The 20817-nt window shown below is 37.7% G+C and overlaps 1 protein-coding gene and 1 long non-coding RNA gene across 15 annotated transcripts in view; one reads left to right on the top strand and one right to left on the bottom strand.

The window, feature by feature from the left end:
- PSD3 (pleckstrin and Sec7 domain containing 3) overlaps window positions 1-20817 on the top strand; it is an 800398-nt gene that overhangs the window by 318582 nt on the left and 460999 nt on the right. Inside the window, exon 1 of one of the 14 annotated variants that reach the window (XM_053900985.1) lies at window positions 18432-18557. The exons of 12 other annotated variants lie outside the window; for them this stretch is intronic. Coding sequence is in view for 1 of the 2 variants with exons in the window: in XM_053900983.1 (XP_053756958.1) it covers window positions 18850-18880 (31 nt within the window). In the remaining variant the exon portion in view is untranslated. Of the gene's footprint in view, window positions 1-18431; window positions 18881-20817 lie in introns of those variants that run through there. One more of the 14 variants, XM_053900983.1, reaches the window with a different exon arrangement.
- On the bottom strand, window positions 704-19419 carry LOC109262238 (uncharacterized). The gene is made up of 2 exons (XR_002077679.2): window positions 19257-19419; window positions 704-886 (listed from the first exon to the last, which is right to left on the bottom strand). It is a non-coding gene; the product is annotated as an uncharacterized LOC109262238 (long non-coding RNA).

Raw genomic sequence — 20817 nt, 5'->3', positions numbered from 1 at the left:
TTTGCATCAGGTATGAGATGCCAAAAACTTCCTTCAAGGCAAGTAAAAGCATTCCTGAGAGTATTTACCCTTTCAACATACAATAAATATGTATAGTTGCTAAGATAGAGATATAGAAATAAAGCCTACAGTCTGACTGAAGTCTGGTTGGGGAAACAGACAAATAATATGATGATTCTAACACACTGTGATACCTACTATAGTAGAAGTAAGAACAAGGAGTTTTGAGAGGCCATTGGAGGCACACCTAAGTTAGACTGGAGGGAAGGCTTCCTGGGAGAGGTGATTATCTGAGCAGAGTTTTTGAGGGTCAGGTCAAGTGGGTGCTGGGAAGAAACATGTATCAGACAGGGTAAGAAGCATATATAAAGATAGGTTGCTATGAACACCATGGCTTGTTCAGATCAACTGGTGTCAACATGGAAGGAATGAGAGAGGAGGCTTGGGGCAGGCAAAAAGCAGGTTGTGATCTGTTTTGTATGCCATGCTAAGGAGTACACATAGTATTTAGTTTTTAAAATAATGTATTTTTCATATTTGGGATTTAGGAAATCATTCTGGAAGTAAGTGTAGGAATTGGGTTGCAGTTATGGAAAGGTGAGATTAGAAAGGCAGTGTACCTTGTTAGGAAGGTCCATACACATACAGACATGTGCGCGCGTACACACACACACACACACACACACACACACACACACACACATACTAGTGGCTTAAGCAAAATAAGTTTACTGTTTTCTTCCCTGGGAGGAATCCAGACAGATGATTTAGAGCTCAGATGCTGTTTTCACAGTGTTAGGTGATCCTGACTCCTTTGAACTCTTTGGTCTGCCATCCTTAGAACATTTCATCTTTTGATGTGGTTGCCGGAGCTTTGGCCATATTCCTTGAGAGTCAAAAGGTAGAAGAGGAGAATTAGGTAAAGGGGCATGTGCTATCTGTAATTTAAAGATATTTTGGGGAAGTTGCTCCAGAACACTTTCAGGTATGGCTCATTGTTTATAGTGCTGTGCCAAGGTTGCAGTTAGCTACGAGGGAAATGTTGAAAGTGTAATCTTTATTCCAAGTGGCCATGGACCCAGCTAAAAAAATTGGGAATTCTGTTACTATAGGAGGAGGAGAAATGGACAGTGGGGTTCAGCTACCTGTTTCTCTGCCACAGAGTTGTGCAGGAGTGCAGGGCACTGGGGAGGAGGATGGGTGAGGCAGTGGGTAGAGTAGAGAAGAGACTTACTGTGGACAGAGTGAGGTGCCACTGCTGGCAACTGATTGCTGTGGAAGGGAAGAAAGGAGGGCACGGAGGGTAGTTTCTGCTTTGGGAGGCTGGGTAGATGGTGGTGCCTTTTCACAAGGTACAGTTTCAAAGGAGGAGCAAGTTTGGGGTAAGAAAAAGAACGGTGTTATGTTGGACATGTTTGAGATTCCTATGGCACATTCAGGTAGAGACATCCAGTGGGCAGGTGGGTATACAGGTCTGGGCCTGAGAGAAGAGATTTTGAAAGGGGATATAGGTCTGCCCAAGGAGCATGTGCAAAATGAAAAGAAGAGTGAATATGGCGTTTTGAAGGAAAAAAAAAATTAAAGGGCAGGCTGAGAGAGTAGTGTTTAAAAGAAAATTAGCAGGTTTAGCCAGAGAGATAGAAGGAAAATCAGAACAGAAAGATTTGAAAAATAAGAAAGGATTTTAATAAGGGAGTAATTCGTACTATAGATGAATCTAGTAAGATAAAAAACTGAAGTGTCTAAAAATTAGGAGGTAACTGAATGTAATAAAATAGAGAAATATGTGTGTGCGTAGATAACTCTGTATGTCAGATGTGTATGTATGTATGTATGTATGTATGTATGTATGTATGTATGTATAAAGTTGTTTAGATTAAAGTTGTTCAAATCACTCAGGGTAGATGGTTGCTATTTCCCTGAAATAACCTTGGGAGTGGTCTACATACTCTGTGCCTGTCACCCCTTGGCAGCCCACTTTGGACTTTTGTCACTGAGACAGGATAGTGACTGAATCTCTCAGGCTAGAATTCTGGATATATTTACTGATAAGAGAGAATGTTTTTATGGGTATAGTGGGGATAGATATTTAATACAAGGACTAGTGTGCCCTAAGCATCATTAAATGGTTTAAAATATGTGATGAAATATTAGGATCTCACCTGCCACTGTCTACCACCTTCTTTGTGCTTTATAGCATCAGGCTGAGTGAGCATGAGGGACTTGTCAGAACTGTAGAGGCCATGATTAGATGTGGAACTGGACATGCTGCATCTTCATTTTAGGATAATCCAATACCTAGAGGTATGATTAATTCATAGGCCCAAAATGATTTTGAAAACTGGAGCATCTTTTATATCATTTTAACCTAAGTACAGATATCTATGGCAGATTTCTAGGTTTTCAACTTCAATGAGTAGAATTTTTTTTACCTGAAAGCTTGGAAAGAAATTTTTTGAAAATACAGAATTTTATTCTGGAGTTCTAAATTGTTTATGGAATTGTGTTAATAGTTAGACAACACTTCCCTCTGGTGGACAAAGTGTAACACTTTTTGGTAGCAGGTGTCAAATTGTCAAGTGCCATTTGCTTTTCCTGCTGGCAGATTTCTTGCAGATTTGTTTTGGAGGTTAGTTAATATGCTTTTGTTCTTTCTGCCTAATTTAATCTGGAGGTTTATAAAAATTCCAGTGGTGTACAAATATGCCTTAAATCTGTTGTGTCTTAATCTCATTATGATGTTGTGAAATTAAAGATTTTGGAATTTCCATGGCAAAAAACACACAAGTTTTTGAAATAAAAATGTTAATCAACTATACTCTCAGATGGACATTTTGGTAGGCCCGTGATAATAATATTGCTTGAATACAAGATGCATTAAGATAATGTATGAAACCTAGTCTGGGGTGCTGTTGTTTATTTTTTCCTCATATATAAATTTTGCAAAAACTTCCAAAGAAGTCAGTATTATTGGAGATGTAATAATTGAAAGACTAATGTGGAAGGTCCTAAATTGGCTGTTCCTTAACTGATAATTTTTGGTTGCTGCATTTGTTTTGTTTTGTATTAAATTATGGTATAAGGTGACAGTGGGATATTTTTAATTTTTTGGGTTCAATCTTGAGTGAACATTTTTACACATTTATTATGTAACAGATACTCTACTAGAAAATTTTTATATGAGATTAAACCTCAGAAGAATCCTCTGATCCTCTGATACTAGTCTACTCTCCCACCCATTCCCCCCCCTTATTTCACAGATGACACTCATTGAGGGTTAAATAATTAAACACAGCAAATAAGGCATGGAACTGACATGCCAGCTTGAGTGTGACTTGAGTGAACCTAAGTCTTCCACAATATTCTACATTTTTAGAGAATCTGATCAAAGTGCTGCTGTACCCCAGTTGCCATTCTACATGAAAATAGGCTGTAATTCTGACTTTGTCATTAATTGGTATCATGACACTGGATAAACTGTTTAACTTTTCGGCTTCACTTTCTTTCTTTCTTTTTTTTTGTAAATCTTGAAATCAAGATCTTCATGTCTAAGGTTTGGGGAATGAGGAGATGGTGGTATGAGTTCATGCTCCACCCCAGTCAGCTAGAGGCACACCCTTTTTTATCTCTTTCACATATTGGACTACTGTGTGAGATACCACTTGAAGGCAGAATTCTTAAAAAAAATCATGCTGTTGGTCTGTACGATTTCTTAGATGTCATGTAGCTCATTATTTTTTGACAGGTGTTAATGCAGTGCAGTACCTCCTTGTATTTTCCTTTGGGAGGGAAAGTAGATATGGCCTGAGTCATCAGATTATTTAATGCATGTTCTTTTCCATTGGTAGTGTTAGGGTGCTGATGACAGGACCATTAAATTAGAAAGAAAGTAGACTGTTGATGGGGGCCATCTTCTGTATCTGAGAATAAGGAGACGTCTAAATTCCTTATCCACTATAATTGGGGCACCCAGCCTGCCCGTTTTTCCTTGCACTGTAACTTCAACAACCCAACCCTTCTCATCCATAGGGAAATTATAATGCCAGGAATATTATAGAAGTAAAAAAAATACACAAAAATACTGAAACATAAATTAAAATTTCTATTTGCTTTTAATATTGTAGAATTAGAGATTTCTTGGCAAGATATAAAATAACAGTGAGCAAACCAAGCACCCTTTCAACATAGCTATGTTACCTGTGCTTTTCCCCAGCAATTTTTTTTCCTTATTGTGCCTGTGGTGTTCATATATTAGATTATCTAGTCAGTGTTCATTCACTTGATAAGACAGTGGTATGACCAAAGCCAGGGTCCAGTCTTAAGGAATAGATAACTTTTATTTCAGTATATCAGGAAACTTGCAGACTATTTTACAGAAATGTTTCTGTTAGTTATAAAGGTGGCATGAACAAATGAACAGGGATGACTCAATGCATATAACCCAACTATACTAGGAAAAAGCAATTTAGAGAGCTTGTCCTTTTGATGATGGATTGCTAAATATTTAAAATATGGCCTGTTTAGTTGTCCTTGGGGCAACTAGCATGGTGAACTTTGAGTTAACCCTGGTTAAAAAAAGATAATTTTAAAAAGAAGATTGAGGGGCACCTGGGTGGCTAGGTTGGTTAAGTGTCGACTTCGGCTCAGGTCATGATCTCACAGTTCATGGGTTCAAGCCCTACATCAGGCTCTGTGCTGACAGCTCAGAGCCTGGAGCCTGCCTCGGATTCTGTGTCTCCCTCTCTCTCTCTGCCTCTCCTCTGCTTGTGGTCTGTGTGTCTGTCTCTCAAAAATAAATAAAGGTTACAAAAAAAAACACAAAGAAAAGATTGAGACCCTGTTTTAATGTTCTTTTTATTTTTAAAAAAATTTTTTAATGTTTATTTTTGAGAGAGAGAGAGAGAGAGAGAGAGAGGCAGAGAGAGAGGGAGACAAAAAATCTGAAGCAGGCTGCAGGCTCTGAGCTGTCAGCACAGAGCCCAACGTGGGGCTCAAACCCACGAGCCATGAGATCAGGACCTGAGCTGAAGTCACTTAACCTCAGTCACTTAACTGAGATTTGTATTGCTTTTGTTCTTATATCTAGGTAATTAAAAATAAGAGAAAAAAGCAGGGGCAGGAAATAAGTTTCTCTTGCTTAATACATTTAATTGATTTCTATAAATATTTGAGTATTTGCTATGTACCCAGTGCTGCTAATCACTGCTTAGAAGAAGCTGATGAACTTAAAGCAAGATGAAATTTATATTCGGAGCCATTTAATAGAGTATGATGAGGTAAGTGCCAGATAATTGATTTAAACCTCATGAACAGATGACTAATTCCATGTTAAAGATCTTGCAGGGACAGACTTTTGAGATCACGAGCGGTGTGGGAAATCAGGGATATGTGGTCATCATACTATATACAGCAGAGGAGACAACACAGCAGGGTATGAAGGAGTCATCAGAGACTTGGAGGGATGTTAATGTGTTCTCTGTCGTAAAGGATAGGTGATATTTGAATATATTTGAATATTTGAAAGAATGGGGAGAGTATTCTGTTCTGCAGAAGATGAGAATTATGTTATGGAAACAGTGGAATATTGACACAAGTGGAGAGGTGAGTTAAGGTATCATGGCCTTTTCTATCAGTTCAGAAAATTGTGATTTGAAGTCTATGCCCTGAGAAGCTTTTTTAAATCCTTCTCAATCTGATTGACCATCCATTTCTTTGAGGGCCCTCTGTACTTTAGTGTCTGCCTCTGCTTTTGAATCAGTCATTCTGAAAGGCACTAACTTATTTACAGCTTTTTCTTTCTCTAAATGAGACTGACACTACACCTTGTTACCTTGATAGGAATTTGGCTATTTTTGAAATTCCACGTTCATCATTTTACCTATTACATTCATGGTAGATTGATTACTACTACAGATAGTTTGATTTTAAGTATTTTATGTTGAATCATAAAATTTAGATTTTTGTGATGTCTTGCTCTCATTCTCATGTGCTGAGTGCAAAAGACATAAAAATTGAATCCTGTTTAGCAGTACATTTAATCAATTTGTCTTATGAAAAAAGACTAAATGAAAGGAAATTAAAATTCAGCCACATATGTATCATGAATATTATTGTGTTTTTTATTTATCTGCTGTGTGTTATTCTACTGGTATTTAGGAACGCATTTTTATTTCTGAAGTTGAGGGTTTTTGTTTGTTTTTTTAGTGTTTATTTTTGAGAGGGAGAGAGAGACGTGAGCCTGGGAGAGGCAGAGAAAGAGGTACACACAGAATCTGAAGCAGGCTCCAGGCTCTGAGCTGTCCACACAGAGCCTGACATAGAGCTTGAACTCACGAATCGTGAGATCATGACCTGGGCCAAAGTTGGACGCTTAATGGACTGAGCCACACAGGCGCCCTACTGAATTTGAGTTTTAAAGAGATATTTTACAATTAGTTGCTCATGATGATTTTTCTTAACCTGAGTTGTTGTTTTAGGATATGAAACTGCCACTTCTAATGTTTGAGGTTTAACAGTAACGTGTTGGCCCTAGAAGAACTGTGCTTGATAGAGGTATCTCTAGGCCATGTGATCCTTCCTAGCAAGCAGCAAAATGAAATTGAAATCTGCAAGTCATTGCTGATATTTCTCCTCTCCCCTCCTACCCATTTGCTCTTAACTATAAAATTCTTCATTTCCACTGGTTATGATCTTTGACATCTTCTGATTTGGGTGTAATAGTTTCTGTTTTGTGACAATGTAAAAAAAATATTTCCAGATCCTTTTGGTGGATTTCAGATCCTCCTGAGGGAGGATTTCTCCTCTTTAGAGTGTCTGTGAGCGCCCAGAAATTTTATGCAAATTTTATATAAATATCCATCTGGGTGTTTCCTATTGGGAGAGGGTCCATAGCTTTTTCTAAGTGGTCCATTTTACCGAAAAAGTTAAGAATCGCTTCTCTGAGACTTGGGTAACAGAAAAATCAGTTTAAGGATTATATTTTCCTAGTCCTACAAATATAACTACTATCTTAAATCAAGCACACTAATACTATGTTTATAATAAAATAACCTCTTTTAAGTAGTTCACTTATTGAATCTATATTGTTCTTGTTTTTTTTGTTTGTTTGTTTGTTTTTTTGCATGATATACCTCATAATGGAAAGGCCCAAGGGATTGATTTATATATATTTTTTCCATTTAAAAGTTGATATAATTACTGTATAGGGATCATTTGCTATAATTTTCATTGAAATGGTGAGTGGTGAAAATTTTTGAGGTCCATATATCCATGGATTGCCTTGTAACTTATCATCATCATGTTAGTAAAGAATTAATGAATACCAGGCACCTGGGTGGCTCAGTTGGGTAAGGGTTTTGATTTCGGCTCATCATGATCTCACGGTTCCTGGGGTTGAGCCCCATGTTGGGCTCCACCCTGACAGTGTGGTGCCTGCTTGGGATTCTTTCTCTCCCTCTCTCTGCCCCTCCCCTGTTCAGGTATGGGTATGAACGCATGTGCATGCGCACACTCTCTCTCTCAAAGTAAACTTAAAAAAAAAGAATTAATGAATACCTTTTAACGTTTGAACACTATGGTAGTTATCCAGGACATAGAAAATGTGAGATAAAAAGTAAGTAGGGAAGGCGGTATGAAATCATGAATACATAAGGACCCAATGAAAAGTACAGGCAATATATGTTTTAAGGCTAAAATGGAGGGAACGATCACTATGAGTTGGGTTAAGCATGGAGGACTTCAGTGAGAAGTAGAATTGGAGTGGGGACATGAGTGATGAGTAAGACATCATTGGAAAGGAGGGAATAACTATAAAATAGTTTTATTAGAACACAGTCATAGATTCATTTACTATGGTCTGTGGCTGTTTTTGCTATTATGGCAGAGTCACATATTTACATAGAGACTCTATGGCCCATGAAACTGAAAATATTTACTATTTAGTCCTTTACAGAAAAGGTTTTGCTGATCCCAGTGTTAAACAGTTACAACTTTAATTTAGTCACACTGGGAATCCATTTAAAATTTGTTTTGTTTAGGTGAAGGGGAGGCATATAGTGGGACAGTGGTGACAACAGTGCTTTAGGAAAAGTGCCTTATGAAGATTAATACAGCAAAATTAATTAGAGTATATTAAAGGATATGCATTCATGCTGAGGTGGGCAGTCTGTTTAGGACCAGTAGCTAATTCTTAAAGCAATAGTATCTGCTCTAGAGAAGTGATAGTAATAATGTAAATAAAGGGATAGACATAGCAGATTTTAAGAAACTAGTTAGTCTTAGATACTAAAGATATAGGGAGATGTAAGGACTCTAAAGAGTGGCACTGGGGCACCTGGGTAGCTCAGTCGGTTGGGTCATGATCTCGCAGTTCGTGGGTTTGAGCCCTGCGTCGGGCTCTGTACTGACAGCTCGGAGCCTGGAGCCTGTCTTCGGATTCTGTGTCTCCCTCTCCCTTTGTCCCTCCCATGCACAAACTCTCTCTCTCATTCTCTCAAAAATAAATAAAACAAAAAAAATTAAAGAGTGACACTAAAGTGACAGGAGAGGTTAATGTTACATTGAAGTAGGAATTCTCTCTCAGACACTAGTTTTTCAGGGAAGGTAATCACTATGATTTTGACATGTTGAATGTGTAACGAGACATCTGTCAGATAGAAATTGTTGATTCTTTGCTTTTTTCTCTGCTTCTCTGGACAGACCCAACTTTCATGGGATGATAGGCACAGTTCCGAGCTGAGGCTGCCTTTAGTTGTTCACACCTCATACAAGATCCCAGGAAAGAGAGAATCTGTTTCCTCAGTCCCAAGTTTCTTTCTTCCTGGTAGTGCCTTTCAAAGTGTAAAGGCAAGATTATAATGTGGTTGTGTAACTCATGGTCTATTACTGGCAGTGACTTGACCACTGTCTGTGGAGAAGCACAGAGTAGAGTTCCCAATGGCTCTCTTGAGCATATAGAGTCAAGTTAGCCCATCATACAAAACTTAGATTCTTCCTTTGCATTCTTTACATGAGACACACATCTCTTCTAGACTCCTCCTGAGACACCCCCTGTCCCTTCCCCCCATAAGCACTAACTTACTTAGTGCTATAACTATAACATAGTTTATATGTGAACTGCTTCTAGCTGTGGTTTACTTTGTATTTGTTTTCTCATTATGTTGTCATTAACCTAAGTTTCTCCTGTTGTTATTATCATAGGTTGTGGGGTCCTTTTGCCAAGACAGATAGGAATGTAACCTTGAGACCTTTAACTGTCCTTGGTAAGATTTCTTTCATGTTTGGCTTCCTTCACTCTTTTTTTTTTTCAAGTTGTTATTTCAATTCTAGTTAGTTAACATATAGGGTAATATTTGTTTCAAGAGTAGAATTTAGTGATTCATCACTTACATATAACATTCAGTGCTCATCACAAGTGCCCTCCTTAATATCCATCACCCATTTCGCCCATCTCCCACCCACCTCCCTCCATCAACCTCAACCCTCAGTTTGTTTTCTATAGTTTAAAAGAGTCTCTTATGATTTACTTGACTTCCTTCTCTCTTGTAATTAAAAGGATATAAACTGGTCTGGCGTTCTCTTTCTCTCCTTGTTCTATTACCACAGTCCAAGTCTAGACCCTGCCCCAGGTATCTGGTCTGGCTGATTGTTTCTTTTGAATTGACTAAATTATTGACATCGTTTCCTTTTTATTTATAGTGGTCCCCATGTGATTAGTACTTTGTACTCAACAGAAGCGTGAGATGGACTAAAGCCCAGGAGAGATACTGGGTTTGGATACCTGGAATTATCAGTGTAGAGCCCTACTTTGAAAAAAAACATTTTGTAGTTTTCAGTTACTTTTTCATGTGACCTTTTCGAATTTTAATCTTACAGCAAGCTTGGGAGGTAAACATCTATTTGCCTACATTATTGTTTGAATCCTGGATCAAAATTAGTTGTAAATTTTCATTTTAGTGAGTACAAAAGGCTGGGGAAAAAGTTGACTTTTAATGAGTTTTTTTTTAAAGTAATAGTTGAAAGCTGAGACTCAGAAAGGCAAAATTATTTGCCCAAGTTATATAGTAAATAATGGAGCAAAGACTGATTGCCAGTAGTAATAGTAATATCAGCTAGTTCATACTAAATATTTCCTATGTGCTGGGTGCCATTTTAAGCACTTTATGTCTATTAACTCATTTAGGATATTTTTGCCACCATTCCAGTTTGTCTTTTGGATGATAAATATTTATTCCAAGCTGTAGCATTTTAGAAGGCAAAGAATACTAAGTGAGAAGAGCAGTGAACTGCGAACTAATTAATTCTATTAACTATAATTATAGGGCAGAGGATATACAATAAGCCCAGGGGACAGCAGCATGGCGGAAGAGGTAGAACCACCTAGGACAGCATATTGCTAATGAAGCCAATGGGAGAGAGAGTTTCTAAAAGAAATTCTATTCCCTTCCATCCTTTGGCTGACCAGATTGTGCTCTGTTGTTGGGGCTGGGTCTGGAGTTGTTCTGATCTTGCTTCCCTGCCATCTAGTTCATGGCTGCCTTATTGGTGCCTACAGAGAGGTGCAACATTACATTTTACACTAATATAATTGATACAAGATGCGAGATTTTGAACAGAATCTCTTACTGAAAGAAGGAAAGAAAATAGAAACAGCAAATAAAGGAGCTTCTAGGATAGAGAATTATGTAAGTATGGCCTACTGAGCCCTTCTGGCTAGCTTCAGTTGCCCATTTAAATAGTTGCCAAGTTTTTTATGTTAGGGGAAATTCAATTCCTCATTGAATTTGCTTTCAAGTTTTACCTTTGTGTATGGATGAGGATCCTCTCATTGCCTCTTTAGCTCAAGACTCTACTTTCCTTCGGCTCTAATGCTATCCTCGTGATGTGGAAATGTTGGGGTTCAGAGCTGACAGCCAAGAGAGAATTCTTGAGACATCTTGGTGCAAAAAGGTGGTTTTTTTTTTTTGTTGTTGTTTTTTAGTTTATTTTTGTTTATTTTTTGAGAGAGAGAGAGAGAGACAGAGAGAGAGCAAACAGGGTCAGAGAGAGAGGGAGAAAGAGAATCCCAAGCAGGCTTTGCACTGCAGTGATGCAGGACTTCAACCCACAAACCATGAGATCATGACCTAGCCGAGATCAAGAGTTGGACGCTCAACCAACTGAGCCACCCAAGTGTCCCCAAAAGGTGTTTTTGTTTGTTTGTTTGTTTTTTTAGCACGGGGACAGGACCTGTGGGAGACAGAACTGCACTGGGGTTGTGATGGGTGACTGATTATATATCTTCAGGTTAGGAGGGGGTCAGGGATAGTGTAAGTCCAAGGTATCTGGGAAACATGGTTTCCAGGACCTTGAAGGGCTAGCTGCTGTTAGGAAAAGGTCACTTATTACTGTTTAGTAAAAACTCACTCGTGAGACCCTTCAGATGTGTATCAGGGGACCATAAGCTTGGAGTATGATTGCCAACCTATATCTTGGTGGGGTAGAGATAAAAGAAGTTTCTAAAGAAATTTTTGTATGTTAAAGTAGGCTTACAGGATCCCCGAGGTTGGGAGAAAGTTAAGCTAAGATTGCATTTTGCCCTGAGCAAAGTGTCATAGAGGCGGCTGTCTTTCCAGAGGAAGGTCACTCTGCCTATCTCAAGGACTTGTCATTGGACTATAAGTTGTAAGGAAATTTAATTTTTTTCTTCTGCCTTTGTTTCCCACATGTTTCCTGGGTCCGCTACATGAGGAAGGCAGTCTCCTGGCTGTAAAATTTCTCCCTGTTTGTAACATGCAACCTGAGTTTTATGCCATCTTGAATTGGCCTTGCAGTTTGTTGTTTGTGCTTCCTGGGTATCTCAGTGGCATGGGGATACATCAATGAACAAAATAGAAACAAGTCAATGACTTCAGGGAAGTTTCAGTTTGGTGTTTGGGGGTTTATATATTGATTACATTCTGAATATTAATTAGCAAGCTGTCAATATAAGAACCTACTTAGGGTAATATTGGAAATAACCAGACTATTCAACAATAACTAGATTATATTATAACTAAAAATGATGTTTACATTGTTTATATTAATAAATAATAACATGATATTAGCATTACTATAAATAAGTTAGTACAGTCAGCAAGGGAAAAAAGTTCAAATTCCCAAACTGTGCTAGATTAAAAGAGAGGAATGAAGTATAACCCAATGTTAAGTAATGATTTTGTTTCCTTCTGCTCTTCTGTATATTCATATTTGTACTGGCAGCTAAATTCCTTCTTCTTTTTTTTTTAACTTTGGCCCGAGGGATATTTCTTGCTCTCTTTATCTTTTAATTGTGTGTTGGCCAGTTTTCTTCAACTTGATACTCTTGATCTGTAAAAAGGAGTTAATATCTTACTTAGGGTAAGGATGTTTTCCTGAAAAAGTTATCAGAAAAGGAGTGGCCTTATATTCAAGTTGTTACTGTTTCTGTATTAGAGATGTTTTGATTACTTTCAGTAACAAAGAACTTTTGGAGAAAACACATAGCTTGAAACCTCTAGAGATAATGCTAGTTGGGATGCTTCAGAGATTACTAAAACAGGTTTAAAAAAAGGAGGAGAAAATATATTTAATTACACAAGTAGTAATTATTCCTGAGGAAATGATCCTAGAATTGGAAATGTCAAAGGTCATTGTAATGTAGCTTTTTAAAGATGATTTCCAAAGGACATACAGTAAGTGGTTACATTGTGGGGATCACCTAAAGTGAATGGATACTGTAGATTAGGATAGAATTTCCAATTGTAGCATCACACAGATTTAAATATTGCTGTATCTTAAGACAGAACTAAAGATATAATACAACTCAAAGTTAAGACTCTAGTGGTGGCAAAGACCCTAATGACAAATTGCATGTGAAAAGCTTTAATAAAATAATTGTCTAAAATGTAAGTTAATAAAAGCTATTTTTTAAATTGTTTTATGTGAAATGTTGTTAAATATATGTACAAAATTAACATAAAAATAAACTATAAAATTAGCCTAAATTATAGGCAAATTTGTGCAAATATGTACAAATTAACATTAAAAGTGTTAAAAGATAAACTGAGGTCTATTAAAAATTTTAAGAGTTTATTTGAGCTCAAGTTGATTTGGATCAGTATCCAATATAGGAGATAGGAAGGAGCTCCAACTTGCCGTACAAAGAGGCATAAGGGAATAGGAACAAAAAAAGATACAGTAGGCAACAAAATGGGGTGGTTCTTGCAAAGTTACTTTCCTTTAGGTGTTAGCAGGGGTCTGTCAGGCATATTACCTAACTAGTACTGATCAGGTGATTCATTCCTGATTGACTGGTTTAAGATTACATTTCTGGAAGAGCCAGAACTGTAATTAAGTTATGTCTCAGTTTGGTCATGTGGAGTTAGCAATAAGTGACTCCATTTGGTGCCAGTTGTCTCATTTTTTATTTCTATTTTTTATTATTGTGTGTTGTTTTTAACATAGGTTACCTTTTACCTTAGAGTGGTCTTTTTTGCTTTTAACAGTATTTCATAGTATAAGGCTCTGGCATTATACCAATCTTGGTATTGCTCACTCCTCTTTTCTGCTCACTTGGATTTATTTCATGTTGTATCTTCCAAGATTCTATTTATCTCTTTACATGAAGCTTAGACTGTACTTTATAATAGAGACAATAGACTAATATATAAAAACTAAATTTTTGTAATCCTGAAATTGGCATCGAGTTTTGTTGTTATTGTTTTTGTTTTTTTGTGTGTGTGTTTTTGTTTGTTTTAAGATCTAAGAACCAGACTTAAAAAATAAAGTGGAAACTGGCTCCTCATTTATTGGAATTAGCTCAATGTAAGAAAGTTATTTCAAATAAGGAATTATTGTTACCAGTTCTTCTGATAATCTTGTCTTCCACATGGATTTAGGAGTGAATCAAAGCAAACAATAAAATAATAGGGGATATGGTGATAAAAATTGGCATCATGTAATCAGTCTTGATTTGTAAGAAGGTTTTAATTCTAAAATCTCATATTAAATTGGATAACAGTTTGCTTGCCTGTCTGTATTACTTTGTTTTAAATTTTTGAGAAATAACACAGAGCCCTAGAAATAGTAGACATAGTAGGTCTGCAGGGCCACAACGGGGAAGGAGGCAGAGAGGACTGGGGAGAATACAACCCAGTCTTTAATACGGTTTTTGCAGAAAGGAATGGATAAGGCAGGGTAGGTCCTTGAGTACATTTAGGATTGGTAGTTCCTAGGTGTCCTCCATTCCCCTGGAGGGAATAGGGTAGGAGGAATATTGGTTTAAGAGTGTGAGAGATTGATTTAGGAAATGGGGTCTGACAGTGGATTGGTTGGTTTGTATATCAAAAGTGCACTCCCAGGGGAGTCCATTGCTATCTCTAGGAAATAGCTAATGGGATTGGGGAGGGGTGCTTTGCCTCTTCAAGATCAAGATACTCCAAATGCCAGAGCACCAATACAGGAAATAAGAAGATATAGTCAATACCAACTTTATGTAAATGTTCAAAATATTTTATAATTTAAATTTCGTATGTTTATCAAAAACGTAAAATATTCCTTTAAATTTTAATGAAAAGGTACATTTGATAAATCTGGCTCTTTTTGATTTGTTCACTCTGATAGTTCTGGAAAAAACTGTTTTACAGAAGAGGTACAAACAGAAGATTGGTTTGAAATTTTTAATGGTTCTCTCCTTTGAATATTTTGATATTATATATCCTTTAAGAATAATGGCAGTGTTATTAGATTACATTTCAGAAAAAATATAATTGAGGACTTCAAGATGGCACTACTGTCAGTCTAAATAAAGAGGTAAACTGAGGCAAGCTTGAATCACCAGAAATTGAGTTAGTTTGGGAATGGCAGAGCAATTGCAATTTGGGAAATGCTTGCTGTAGCAAGCTACAAGTGAGTCCATCGAGGGTTTGGGTTAGGCTGTATTTCTGGCCAAGGACTGCAGAGGAGAGGGCCAGCCAGAGTTCAAGCAGGTAAGTTCATTGGCTTGAGGACGGGGAGAGAGTTGTGGCAGATGTTCATTGGTCAGGAGATAAGTCTTGGTCTTCTGTAATTCAGGCATTTATAGGAATCAGTCTCTTAGTTACTAAGTTCTGTTTTTCTGAGGGTGCATGTGTGTGAGATTCTCCATTTCATATCCCCTGGTTCCATTTTAGATTGAAAGAATTTTCACTTCACCTAGTTATGGACTCAAGTGCTGTTTTTTATACATACATTATTTAGAGATGGTGGCCATGAGAGACTAGAGAATATGTAACAAATTTACTTTTGAGTTTTACTTTTTGAAATAGGGAGTTTTACGTGTCAGTCTAAGATAGTGTTAGTGGGGCGCCTGGGTGGCGCAGTCGGTTAAGCATCCGACTTCAGCCAGGTCACGATCTCGCGGTCCGTGAGTTCGAGCCCCGCGTCAGGCTCTGGGCTGATGGCTCGGAGCCTGGAGCCTGTTTCCGATTCTGTGTCTCCCTCTCTCTCTGCCCCTCCCCTGTTCATGCTCTGTCTCTCTCTGTCCCAAAAATAAATAAAAAACGTTGAAAAAAAAAATTAAGATAGTGTTAGTTAAAGCCTAATGTGAAATGCTAGACATTTGGAATTGAGACATTTGTGAGGTGGAGACATAGTTCTTCACGGTCACTTGTAGTTGCAGTTATGTAGCCTTTATAATAGCAGTAACTTTGTCAATCATCCTCATTCTTGTATTTTAGGCTTTTTGTTTGTTTTTCTCCTTCAACATTAGCTTAGTAGCATATACCCATTTAGAGACTGAAGGAAATTAAGATGAAGGAGGAGCTTTACACATGCTGTTGCTTCAGCCATTCAACCCTTTGTTGTTTTGTTTGTGATAAGACAACACAGCTACTAAGTATTGGGAAGCAGTATGTTTTACTTTTTCTTTTCCCCAGGGTCATCCATTGACTTTTACTCGACATTGGGGAGGATGCAGGCTCAGAGGATGTTAACAGAAGAGTGATGAGAAGTACCCCAACCCTCTAGTTAGCTGTTGAAACCATAGGGAAATTGTGACCTTCAGTTGTGTTTCATAGGATCTGGAGAGTTGCATTTAGCAGAAAACTTGAATTAAATACTTGAACTAAAGGTTTATTTCTCTCCAACATAAGAGAAGATGGGAATGGGAGATCTATGGTGGGTTTGGGGACTCTCTTTTTGTTTGACCTCCCTAACAGGATGCCTACAGTTACGGATTGCTGCTTTAGGTCTAGCCTCCTTCCATATTCCCAGCAGAAGAAGTTGGGGAGGGCAAAAAGATAAATGCTTCTGTCTCTTCCCCATGTAGAGCTTTTTTGAAAGGCATGCCTGATAACTTCATCTGATATCTCATCTGATTCATTGATTGGTTAATGTGTATATGAAGCCAGCAAAGGTTGTCCTTTGTTTTTCTAACCAACTCTAGAAAAATAGCAGCTTTTCTTGGAGAGGTTTTCAAAAAGGGAGAGGCTTTTGAAATATTGGCAGTTTTAGTAAAAAAATGTGATATTGATACTAAAAGTAATGATGATTATGGAAACAATACTCATAAACCTTAAGCTCTTATTATATACTGGTTGCTACTTTGAGTGCTTTATTTATAGGCATAGTTCATTAATTCTCAGAATAACCCCATTGTTTTCCTTATTTTTTTTTTTTTTGGATGAAAAAATTGAGCCCTTTAGAGGTTAAATAATTTGCTTAAGTTGACATAATTGAAAAAGGTGGAGCCCAGATTACAAGCCTGGATCCTGTGCTTTAACTATATTTTAATACTGCTTTATAATTTAAAAGTCTGCATGGGCTCCTGGGTGGCTCAGTTGATTAAGCATCTGCCTTCAGCTCAGGTCATGATCTTGCAGTTTGTGAGTTTGAGCCCCGCATTGGGCTGTGTGCTGACAGCTCAGAGCCTGGAGCCTGCTTCGGATTCTGTGTCTCCCCCTCTCTCTGCCCCTCCCATGCTCTTGCTCTGTCTCTATCTCTCAATAATAAGTAAACATTAAAAAAAAAATCTGCAGGGGCACCTGAGTGGCTCAGTTGGTTCGGCTCAGGTCACGATCTCACCATTCGTGAGTTTGAGCCCCATGTCCGTCTCTGGGCTGACAGCTCAGAGCCTGGAGCCCGCTTCAGATTGTGTGTCTCCTTCTGTCTGCCCCTCCGCTGCTTGCACTCTGTCTCTCCAATTGTCTCAAAAATAAATAAACATTAAAAAATTTTTTTTTAAAAAATCTGCAGTTTAGGAGCACCTGGGTGCCTCAGTTGGTTAAGCCAAACTTCGTCTCAGGTCATGATCTGAACCCATGGTCCATGGGTTCAAGCCCTGCATCGGGCTCTGTGGTGACAGCTCAGAGCCTGGAGCCTGCTTCAGATTCAGGGGAGCCTCCTTCTCTCTCTGCCCCTCCCCCCCATCAAAAATAAATAAACATTAAAACATTTTTTTTTTAATTTTTAAAAAACCTGCAGCTCAGAAATAAGGAAACTAAAGATGAAAGATTTTAAGCCATTGTCTTAAGGTCACTTGAGTAGTCAGCAGTAAACTACTCCTGGGCATTATTTCCAGTTTCGGTATGCTTTCTCTAGGTGCACTTTCTACTTTTATCCTCTTATATATAGGCCAGTCTACTTGAGGGGTAGCTATATTTGGCTTGATGTGGTTCTAAATCTTGGAAATTGTATTCCTCCTTTAGAATTCTTTTGATAAGGAAGCCCTCATGATGCAATTTAGCTTAGTGTTTGTGAGGGTGGACTTTGCAGCCATTGTGCCCATGTTTGAATCCTGCCCGTGCCAGTTTTAGCCACGTGATCTCGGACAAGTTACATAGCTGTTGTGTTTTCAGTAGTCTTATCTGTAAAATGGGTTCATATACTAGCTATCCCAAGGGCTGCTAGCAGGAATAGATGAATTAATACAGTAAACCTGCTTAGGATAGTGCCTGGCACATAGTAAGCATTAGATAAATATTTTCTATTCTGATTTTATTATTTAGCAGAAATTTCCTTTCTGTGTTGAAAGGTATTGCATATGTCCAGGGTACTATTAGTGATGTAAAAGTTTATGCCATCATATTTAAAACTAGATGTTAATGTCTTTGAATTTTTCATGTCACATTTTCCAAGTAATATCAATTACCCATTAAATATTAATTTAATCACAGGAATGATAATGTAATCATCAGTAAAATGACTTCAGATGGCAGCATCATTTAGCAGTGAAATAAGGACTGGCAAAGCAGGATTTAGGTCTTCCTACAGCAGCTTTCAACGTTGTATTTGCTCTTTCCTTTTCTGTTTAAACAACACAAGAATTAAAACCTTTTAAAGGGAACCTATCCATTTCTTTTCACAAATGTCATTCTCTCATCAGAGAAAATGCTGCATAATACTGAGATGACAGCCCCACCTCTGATGTCACAGAGGATGGTACAATCCTCCCGGAGCCTTTGCTGGGGTTTCTGCTGCCGCACTGGGGAAATGGTTACATTAAAGCTAACTCCCATCATCTCAATTATCTCCTTGGAAGTAGTTTTCACAAATATAGAAAAGCCCTACGGTGGTTGTTTTCGGTAAGCTACCAAGGTAGAGAGAGACAGGCAGAAAGAGGGCGAGCAAACGAGAGAACAGGCTGCTTAGCCTTTGTGAGAGAGGGACTGAGGCGGCAGCTCCTCTCAGCTAGGGTTTCTAGTGCTCAAAGTGCTTCCATCACCGCGTGCAGTGCAGGGCAAAAGGGGCTGCCAGGAAATTTGAAACTAATTTGCTTCCAGTTGACTAGAACAGCAGATTTTGAATTAGCTGGCTTCTTTTCTAGCTAACTTTTCTCAAGCATTAAGCTGATGAACTGGGCATTTTCTATGATCAATGGGTAACTGCTGGAGCTACAGTAATCTCTGTGAGTAACCTCTATTTGTAGGTCTATGCAGGAAAATATATTTTTATATATCTATCTCTTGTAAAATGCTGCTGTGAAATGATCCATCTGTATTATTGACTGCTTTTGCTTACTAGTCTTGTCTTTTGACTGTCCCAGTAGGAGACTCCTGGGGCTAGACCAGGTTGTGCTGAATCCTGACATAGGGAAGAGCATACTGCATTATTTAGGGATGCCCACGCCAATATTTAACTCCCCAGTCACCAGAAAGATGCCACTTGCCCTCTGAATGCTTTTGCCCAGTACCTTACCTGGCTTTAACCTGGAATGTTTATTTTAGCATCTGACATTGGATTTTCCAAAATTTTTATTTTTAAATAGAAAGCAATATTCTTACCTGTGATTTTATTTCCTTTCATTGTTTTTGTTGTTGTTGTTGTCCAATCGGCTTTCCTAAGAATACAGTTCTCAAAACCTATTTCTCTACTCTCTGTTTGTGATGCATTATATAGAAAGGAGGTGGAAAACGGGCTACCCCTGTAGTTTTAGAAATACATAATATTGTGGTGCTGGATGGGAATATGGGAGGAGTTTCTCTTAAAGAGCTCAAACTCCTTTCCATCTGCATGTCTAAAGTATGGCTATGTCTGAATACCCTAGAAAAGAACCAGGATTAGCCACACAGTAGCAACAGAAATGTTCTGTGAACACTGTAGTTAAGACTGAGGTAGTATCTACTGGAGATTTAGAATAGGTATTTTAACTCCTTAGTTTATACACGAGGGTTTGTTTTCTGTCGAAAGTGTCACTTTTAGAGTAATACAACATTTATTTTTCTCTCACGAGGGAATTTGACTTTAAACTTAATGTAAAATTTGCATTTCAGATATAGTTGGAATTATTGCACATGTTATTTTGCAGCTGAATCCTTAGCAAAACTGTGGGTCTCTTATTGAGCATGAAAATTACTGAATGCAAATGTGAATCAGCTGAGGCTTATTACAGATTGGAGGCTGAGCGAGGTTGTTTACCATTGCATCTGACACCTGTCTTGATACACAGCAGTGCAGAGAAGTCCACAGCTGTAGTTTATCATCTCTACTAGAACTCCAGCTGCTTGGCGTTAATGGTTGTTTTTGTTTTTTTAAGGACTTGTATTTTGAAACATCAATTTCAATTTCTTAAATATTAATGTATTTTATGAAATATTTTATGTAAGAATTTGTATTAATACGACCACATTCATATTAACTTTAGTAGGAGAATGCCTATGTAAATATAATTGTGAAATTATTTAAACGTTTAAACTTTTTTTGTTTTTCAAAATAAAAATTTGAAAAGTCAGTGAAGATCAGAGAAATGTTAAAATTGGGTTTTTCAGAGAATAGAATGGTGGTTATAAGAGGCTGGGAGTGGTGGTGGAGGAAATAGGGAGATGTTGATCAAAGCGTACAAACTTCCAGTTATAAGATGAGTAAGTTCTGGGGATCTAATGTACAGCATAGTTATTATACTTAATAATATTGTATTATATATTTTGAAGCCACTAGCAGAGTAGATCTTAAATGTTATCACCACAAGAAAATGGTTATGTGACATGATGGAGATGTTAGCTTAAACTATGGTGGTAAACATTTTGCAATCTAGAAGTATCAAAGTAACACGTACACCTTAAACTTACACAATGGTGTAGGTCAATTATGTCCCAATAAAGCTGGAAAAAAATAAAAATAAAATAGGGTTTTTAAAAGTGTGAATTCCTAAACAGGAAGAAGTAGTAGAAAATAGATAGAATGGATGAAATCAGAGGAACAGCTCTAATCAGAAGTGATATGGCTGAAAGGAGAAGCACAACATATGGACATAAAAAGAAACAAAAATTATGAGAAGGGGTTGACAGTGGAGAAACATTGTTTGAAAAAAGGAAACCAACTTTAAAAAAAACATGATTTTAAATT

The sequence above is a fragment of the Panthera pardus genome, unplaced genomic scaffold (genome assembly GCF_024362965.1).
Source record: "Panthera pardus isolate Hobbes unplaced genomic scaffold, ASM2436296v1 HiC_scaffold_13, whole genome shotgun sequence".
Classification (NCBI taxonomy): Eukaryota; Metazoa; Chordata; class Mammalia; order Carnivora; family Felidae; genus Panthera; species Panthera pardus.
This window is presented reverse-complemented; position numbering and strand designations above follow the sequence as displayed.